Genomic DNA, 8,761 nt, shown 5'->3' on the forward strand with positions numbered 1-8,761 from the left:
CTAGTCCAGTTCTGGAGGCTGGGACAGGGAGCTAGCCTAGGATGACCACCAGTTCAGCACCTCACAGGCCCAGACAGGCTCCCGAGGCTGGGAGTGAACTGGAGACTAGAAGAACCTTGCCTGGGACTGCTGGGCCCTGGGCGGGAGTGAGCTTGAGACAAAATGACCCTCATATGGGGCCACTCAGGCACAGACAAGGAGGGAGCCCAAGATGACCACAAGATCAGTACTATGGGGCCTGGACAGGAGCTAGCCTGAGATGACCACCACTATGGCACCATGAAGGTCTCGGGGGATAGACCATGCCTGAGATGACCTCTGCCCAGTGCTCTAATACATGAGCGGGGCATGGTACACCTGAGAAGACCTGGCGCTCAGAGACCCTGGGTACCACCAAGAGCAGCACGTGGTAGGTAAGAGAAACAGACAGATATAGACACAGTGAAGAGAGGCAGAACTGGAGACTTGAGGGTAGTGAGGAACAGCCCGATGAGTAGGCTGTGATGCCACCTGGGACCATGGTGGGGTCCTGGCCTGTGTTGCTATGGGGGGGGGCCACATCAAGGTCTGTAGCCCTGCAGCAGGAGGGGTCTGTTACCACCAAAGGCCAGGCAGATGTCCCTGGTCTGGGAAGCTGCCTGGGGATGTATTGATACCTGAGGGCTGTGTAGAACTGGTCGCACACCTCGCCTGGGCACTGTGGGAGACCTGGCCCTGGAGGCATAGATAGTAGGAGAGTTGACCCTGCCCTAGTCAGCTTCAATATTCGGAGGAGCGGCCCACACATTGTGGGAGCTGCAGGTGAGACTGCCTGAGGGTATCGGCGTGGGAGAGCAGGCCCTGCCTCTTGGCTCCAGTGCAGTGACATGGAAGAGGGAGAGATATCCTTTGCCCCTCTCCCTCATCACCACCTGCAGCAGATGGGAGATCTGGCTCTGGGGGCATCAAAGTAGGAGTGCCGTCCTTGCCCATCATGAGTTACAGCACTTGGGAGAGCTGCACCTTGCCTGGGCAGTACAGTAGAGCTGACCCTGGTGGTCGGAGCAGAGGCGAGCTGGCCCCACCACTTGTTGTGTAGTGACATGGGCAAGGGAGAGATGCTCCCCCCCATGAAAGACAGAAGAGCTGACCTTGAGGTCCTCAGAGTGGGAGAGCTGCCGCTTCTTGTCACCTACAGCAGCATTCTCACCTGGGCAGCACAACAGAACTAACACTGGATGTGGAGGCTGCATGAGAGCAGGTGAGCCAGGGGCTGACCAGCTTTGATACTTCTCAGGCCCAAATCCAAGAATATAAATTGGCCTATCCCAACATCTACCCTATTGAAGAACTGCTGGAGTTCCAAAACTCCAGGATCTCTGTGACACAGGACCACAATAGAATATCTGAGTGAGGAGATCCAGTTAGATTCCAGTATTGATAGTGTAGCAGAAGCCTTGTGCCTGACCAATGAGTCATTTTAGTAAACATTTGCAAGCAAAGAAGTATTTGACAGGGTATATTGTGGGACACAGTGACACACTGCAGCTTCCACAGTGACATTTTTTCTCAGTTTGGGGGTGGGTGTTTGCAAGGGTGGAGGGAAGATATGAGGGGAGGGAGAGATCAGTGGGATTGGGGTGCATATGAAATTCACAAAGAACCAATAAAGTTTTAACTAGTTTTATGCTGATTATGTAACTTTTACACGACTTGGGCTTAGCCAGAACCACTTCTCTCACTTCGTCTTTTGGTTCACTAAAATGCCCCAAATCTCGTATCAGTGTGCGGCATGTAGATGGCATGATAGAATCTGACTTGTTGAACTTACATTTGTTTGAGGGACTTGCTTTACACTCCTCTGGAGAGCTACGCCACTCTCATTGTTCTGATAAAAAAAAATTTGTGTTATGGTCTGTTATGCAGATATCTTCAGCCTCTGGGCCATGGGCTACATGTGTTCCAGGATACTTATGAAGAAACTATGAATTCATCAAGTTAAATATGGGTGCCTTTAACTCCAGCACTTGGGAGGCAGAGGCAAGGAGAACTCTTGAGTTCAAGGGCAGCCTGGTCTATAGAGTGACTTTTAGGATAGCCAAGGCTACAAAAAGAAACCCTGTCTTGAATAAACAAAGCAAAACAAAAACCCAAAAAACAACTTTCAGCATTCTCTTCCTGTATCATTTTATTCTCACAGCAACACTTTATAACACAGGTGCTTATGAGGTATGACAAAAGTTCTCTGCCATCCTACAGACTAAGAAGATCCTTGGGCTTAGCTGAACTGGTCCGGAGGTTAGTAACTTTTAACTTTACTTATAAACTTAATTATTTCCTGTTGAGTTTCCAAACAGGTCTTTCCAGCTCTGACTCAAAATGTGCTGGAATTCAGGCATGTGTGCACCATATCTACTGCAACATTGTTCTTGTTAAACTCAAAGCACTAAATGTTGAGGTTCACATTACTTGTTACAGTAGCCATCAGACACATGAGCACTGAGATCTAGCTAGTCAAAAGTGAGATATGCTGATGTTGTAAAGTATATTGTAGTTTTATCACTTAGCAGAAAGAAAACAATCTAAGATGCCTCAATTTTTGTCAGTTATGTGGTGACACATGCTGGCTATATTAGATTAATATATTGAGAATTAATTTTACATTTTAAATCCATCTACAAGAAAACTTAAAACATGTGACTTGCATTTGTAACTCATTACATTTTTTAAAATATTTACCTGTTTAAGTGCAGAATTCTGTATATGCCACATTCGTGTATTGTTAGGATTGAGTCTCAGACTCTGCTCAGCAGAATGTCTTATCTCTTTTTACTTGCTGTGCCATCTCCCTGGCCCTCAAATTATATTGCTATTAAGACAATACTTATCTACACCTTCAAAATATACCTTGATAATGTACCTTCAAAAGTTGTGTTCAGAAATTAAGGGTGTTTTACATTTTTTTAGCCAAGGAGGTGATCAAGAAAAGGCAAATTTGCTGTGACCATAATTATTTTGGAATGGCTTAGTCTTTTTTTGAGCTAGAAAAGCCAACTGGCTTTGAACTCATCTCCTGCTCCAACACATAAATACTAGGCACGCCCAGCTTTGCTGTTGTGTTTATAAGTGCTAGCCCAATGCTAGAATTACATATGTGGATGGTGTCTTTCATCTGTTTTGTAGTTAGCATTTTGTTTCTATGTCCTACCTAGATAAGTATGGTTTTCATTCTCTAAGGCAAATTTGGTACCAAATAGTTCATGTACAAAGTATTTCAATTAACTAAAATGCATTCCAAGAATTGCTTCTAATAGCATTTTTATTACTAGGGGAAAAGCATATACCTTAAGCAAATACTCTTCATGCTATAGTTTGCCTTATACCAAGTGGCTTGCAGTATGCCATCTCAAGAGTCGTGATTCTAAATCATTATGCCATGCCATTGTCTCACCAGGTCTTTCTCTTGAGAGCCATCTCTAATAGCACAGTACTTTGAAAGCTTCCTGTTTCTTCTCCCTTGGCGATGTGCTTCTCTGAGGGCTGATGCTCTCATTATGCCTTCCTCACTCCCAGATGGCTGATTATGAACTGCTTTCCACTGTTCTCTCTTCTGTGCCTGAAATACCATTTGCTACCAGGCCAGTTTCTCACCTTCCTGTTAACAGATCTAACTTGGGAAAAACAGACCTTTCTCCTAGACCCTGCACAGATGAGCACTGTTACTCAGTGGGCTTTTTCCTCATTACAATCGGCACAAATCAAGACAAAGGCAGTGAAGCCGGGCACAGTGGTGTACACTTGTAATCCCAGCAGTCAGGGAGGCAAAGGCAGCCTAGTCTACAAAGGGAGACCATGCCAAAGCTACACAGAGAAACTATCTCAAAACAAAAAATAATGGCAGGGCCAGAAAAAGGGAGAATTACTGTTTGGCAAGATGGTAATATACTTGTCACAAAGCCTTTTGTTTCTTCCTTGGAACCCACTTGATAGAACCAATTCTCAACCTGTCCTGACCTTTGTGTACCCCCACACATATATGCACAGGGAATGGGAAAGGGTGCACGATCTCAGGTAAGCAGGTATTTCAGAGCTGGCACTTGAGCAAAGCTGGAAAGCCCACCTTGGTCAGTTAGTATGTGCCAAGAGCATGATTTCCCACTCCAGATTTAAAGTTTTTTGTCGACATGACCTCATGTGGTCATCCCAAAAAGGCCTGCTATAGCCCTCATTTACAAACTATAAAAATATTTTTGCAGGGGCTGCAGAGATGGCTCAGTGGTTAAGAGCACTGACTGGAATTCTATGTAAAGTGGGAAATAGTAAGAGCTGGAGGGGACGGGAACTCCACAAGGAGAGCAACAGAACAAGATAATTTGAACACAGGGAACTTCCCAGAGACCCATACTCCAACCAAGGACTATTCGTGGAGATGACCTGGAACCCCTGCACAGGTATAGCCCATGGGAGTTCAGTGTCCAAGTGGGTTACATAGTAATGGGAAGAGGGACTGCCTCTGACATAATCTGATTGGCCTGCTTGTTGATCACTTCCCCCTGAGGGGGGAGCAGCCTTATCAGGCCACAGTAGAGGACAATGCAGCCACTTTTGATGAGAACTGATAGACTAAGATCAGAAAGAAGAGGAGAACCTCCCCTATCAGTGGACTGTGGAGTGGCATGCATGCAGAAAGGGGAGGGGAGGGGCTTATGGGGGGATACAAAATGAATAAAGTGTAATTAATAAAAAAAATTAAAAAAAAAAAAAGAGCACTGACTGCTCTTCCAGATGGACCTGAGTTCAATTCCCAGCACCCACACGGCAGCTCACAACTGTCTGTGAAGATCTGACACTCCCACAGATGCTGGCTACACACCAATGCACATAAAATTATAAAAAAATATTTTTGCAGATTAAAAACAGTAATCAACTACGAATTCTGCTTTGCTTGCATTTCTATACTACACGTGTGCCTGGCCCAGGAAGTCAGGTGTTAGATCCCCTACAGCTGGAATTATAGATGGTTGTGAAACACCACGTGGATACTAAGATCTGAAACTGGGTCCTCCAAAACAAGTGCTCTTAATGTGAGCCACCTCTCCAGCTTCTCTGCTCGTTTTAACTGCTGAGCATAGCCAGGTGTGGTGGTCCACTCTCCAAATCCAAGCCCTTTCTAGGGTAGGGCAATCCCATTGAGTTCCAAGACAGCCCAGACGACAGTGCCCCCCACAAAAAAAAAAAAAAAACAAACAAACCAAGTTTGTTTCCTTCTGGCTGTCCTCAAATTCTTGGTAATCTGCTTTGCTTCTGCCTCCCAACTGCTACAATTAAGGCGCAAGCCACCATGATTGAGCTCACCTTATAGTTGGTTTAAAAAAAAAAAAAAAGCCCCCTTTTTCTTTTTCATGCACCTTGGTGTTATGCTAACCTTTTCCATCTCTAGATTCATTCTCGTTCAGATAACCACCCAACTGAACTCCCACTTGTCTCAATGTCTGGTTTATCCCATTAGAACCTATTTTAAAGCAATAGTAAGGATGCAACAGACCAATCTCAAGTCTATAGACCGTGAGTTCCACCAATATAAAATAAAAAATATAAAGATGGAGGCAGTGGTAGGTGGATTTCTGTTCAAGGTCTACAGAGCCTCAAAAACTTAAGTTATAAATTGTTAAAAGCAATTTCATGCTCTTGAACTTGGCATGCTTGAGGGATAGCAGACTGATACATTGGCAGAAAACCCGATCAACATTTAGATTACCAACTTACAAGTAAATAGCATAAAAAAAAAAAAAAAAAAAAAAGCACAACTCTGGCTGGTCTCCAACTCAGATCCACCAGACACCGAGTGCTGGGAATAAAGGCAAGCATCACCTTGCTTGGCTTTGTCCAAGTAAATGTTAAAAACAGACAAAACAGCTGAAACTTCAGGGTGAATCAAGAGCTCAAAAGGAAACTAAGTGCAGGGATTATGAGTGGTTCCTTATTCACGAGGATTTGGCTCAGGAACCTCAAATTTATGGATTTCTCAAGCCCCTTATATATTGCAACCACATTAAGATACTCCAGGCAGGGCAGGGATTAATAATTTAGGTTGTACAGGTTAGCAATGCAGCCTAAATAGCCTTAAACCTTTCTGTACTCTTCCCTAGCAAGACTTGTCTCCTCACCTACTGTCTTGACCCACGGAGTTCAATGGGTGCGTAAGGGGGTGGGGAGTTGAGTAGGACACAGAGACTCAAGGAGGGAGGCCAAGTCTGTTTGTCTGACCAAAGCCTCATTTATTAGAAAATTTTAACCCAACTTATATAGGGAGAAGGCAGGAAAAGGGGGAAGGCTAAATCACTGCTGCAGGAGATATGAAGAATGCTTTCATGGCTTGAATATTACACTTGCAAGATGCTTTCTTAAGATATATCACAGATGATCTAAAACTAACAGACGGATGTCCTCACAAATCTATCACCCCTGATTTAGGGTCCTAGGTAACTCACTAAATAGCTTTAGGCCTCCAGTAAATGACCTTTGCTCACTATTTGGCATTGGCTTCAGTAAATAGCTTTGGCTCCCAGCAACCTACCTCCAAATCAAGGGCCAAGCAAACATGATGGACCTAGGGCAAGCTCAGATGACCTTTCCCTACCCCAACGTCAGTTACAGAAACTAACCTTTTATTAATAGGCTCAGTTCTCATGTGCTACTAAAAAGAAATTTAAGATTCTAAAGCAATCACTACTGAACACTGAACTGGTATTAAAATACCTCAGTACACCACACAGTCTTTGAAACCAGAGCATTTATTTTATGACTGATTGAAATCCTCAAGATGAACTGGATGCTGCAACAGCTGCCCTCTTGGGTTTAGGTGTCGTTCCTTCACGGAATCCATGCCTGTGCCATGTTAAAGAAAAGTTAATGTAGCAACATCAAAACATTACTTTCAATTTGATTAAGACCTCAATGAGCTTATCTCAGTTAAATGCTGAAATCAATATAGCATTCATATGTTCAGACATTTATTTTTAAAACATCACTGATAAGCTATTTTATCCCAATCAATACACATTAGAATGAATGATTCTAATACAAAGCCTCAAAGATTTTGGGCTCATCTTCCCACCAATTTTCAAAAGAACGAAAGCTATTTTATAAAGCTTTTTTTTATAAAGCTATTTTATAAAGCTTTTTGAAAGCTATTCCTTATGATACAAAAGGACAGGTCCTAGGTATGACCCTTTAGTAACAAATGTTTAATAGAACCTTTGAAACTGCTCAACTAAGTCTAAATTCTAATTAACACGCGTTTTTACTCTATAACTAGTTGTTTGTAAAGCGAATGATATGAAGCACAGAAAAATCAGGCTTAAAATATGCCACCAGCAAACCACCTCACAGCAAGCTCACAAAACTGCAATTCCACTAAACTTAAACACAAATGCCTTGTGACCTCAAAAGTTAGGTCTTACTGTAGACCATAGCTAGAGGCCAGAAGCTATTCTTCCCTCAATCTCCACAAGACTGTCTCAGACTAGTTTTTTTTTTTTTTTAAGTGCTAGAACAGCACATCAATGAAAGCAAAGCAGGTTTATGTCCAAATCACTTTTAACTGCCTTCCAGACCCCATCCATAGACATGTCTTGACAAATTTGGGTATTCCAGGCAAAATTGTAAAAATAAAGTATGTCACAGTATCATGTCTACTATTTAACAAGGATGGAAAGTTCTAAGTCAACAGTAGGACTCTTATCCCACCCCCAAGGACCAACAATACTGGAACAAACTGTACCTGAATCTGCGATAGACAATTTTTAGGTGCCTCATTCGACCTGTCCCGGTAGTGTTTCGCCTCTTAGCCTTGGCACTCCAGTTATCTAATAAAATATGATTCCAAATGGTTTTTCCAAGCATCCACCCATTTTCTTAAAAGTGTCATTATGATGTTTTAACCACTTAGCCAACCACCAAAATTCCGGTATATACATTACATTCAGCTCAAAGCAAAGACATTATGTTTGCATGACTTACACTTTCTCTTGCGCTTGGCAGGGTAGCCACATTTGCCACAAGTCGACTTCTGAAGGTGGTAGGCCTTAGAGCCACAGCGGCGGCACAACGTGTGCGTCTTATTGCGACGCTTCCCAAAGGATGACGTTCCCTTCGTCTGCACATTAAAAGCATAAATGAGCCATTTTGAAATCCGATAACGTCTCGACGTAATTTGGCCATTTTCATGGAAAACGATTGTAGATGAAATGTAACAATTACATGGGACAAAAAGGGCTAAATTGTTCATACACATGTAAAAAAAAAAAAAAAATCACTACCTGTGATTCACACTACCTAATATCCTACCCGGTCGTCAGTTCATTTTTAAGCGCCAAGAATGACCAAATTCCGAACACCGTTTCTTGGCAGTGGGAGTCAGACGTTCCCATAACTGTGCTTAGCACCTAGTGCGGAGGCAGCAACGCGCTCGTTTTCCCCGAAACCCTAGAGACGGCCCTACAGCGGCGCTAGGACCGTGGCTCGGCCCGCCAGAGCAGCCATTCTTCTGGCTCCCGCGGCCCACCGCGGGCCGTTCTCTCGCCCAGCCGTTCCCCTTACTCGGAACCTTCCCAGCTACGCACAGGCAGTGGGAATGACAGGCCAGGGAAGAAGGATGGAAAGAGATTTACACAGGCCAGGTACCACACTCACCATCTTGCTTCTGCCGCCGAGGCCAGAGAGACCGGAAGAGGAAGCACTTCACTTACTTCCCGTGGATCAGCTTCCGTCCGGAAAACTA

The 8,761-nt window shown here is 43.8% G+C and overlaps 1 protein-coding gene and 1 non-coding gene across 2 annotated transcripts; both read right to left on the reverse strand.

The window, feature by feature from the left end:
- Positions 1 to 6,754: 6,754 nt before the first annotated feature.
- On the reverse strand, positions 6,755 to 8,761 carry Rpl37 (ribosomal protein L37). Its single transcript, XM_055601143.1, has 4 exons — positions 8,674 to 8,761; positions 8,002 to 8,137; positions 7,763 to 7,847; positions 6,755 to 6,867 (listed from the first exon to the last, which is right to left on the reverse strand). Exons 1-4 carry the CDS (start codon positions 8,674 to 8,676, stop codon positions 6,798 to 6,800), a joined length of 294 nt encoding a protein of 97 aa, XP_055457118.1. The 5' UTR covers positions 8,677 to 8,761; the 3' UTR covers positions 6,755 to 6,797.
- On the reverse strand, positions 6,940 to 7,019 carry LOC129671974 (small nucleolar RNA SNORD72). Its single transcript, XR_008719442.1, has one exon. It is a non-coding gene; the product is annotated as a small nucleolar RNA SNORD72 (small nucleolar RNA).

This window comes from Psammomys obesus, unplaced genomic scaffold (genome assembly GCF_907164565.1).
Source record: "Psammomys obesus unplaced genomic scaffold, mPsaObe1.curated_primary_1811, whole genome shotgun sequence".
Taxonomy (NCBI): Eukaryota; Metazoa; Chordata; class Mammalia; order Rodentia; family Muridae; genus Psammomys; species Psammomys obesus.

Bases quoted from the DNA above. Each gene is read 5' to 3' on its own strand.
- Rpl37 (XM_055601143.1), bottom strand. The intron at 7,848-8,001 runs GTAAGTCATGCA...ATATTTTATTAG, and splicing joins TGCCAAGCGCAAGAGAAAGT to ATAACTGGAGTGCCAAGGCT. The intron at 6,868-7,762 runs GTACAGTTTGTT...AACATGGCACAG, and splicing joins ATTGTCTATCGCAGATTCAG to GCATGGATTCCGTGAAGGAA.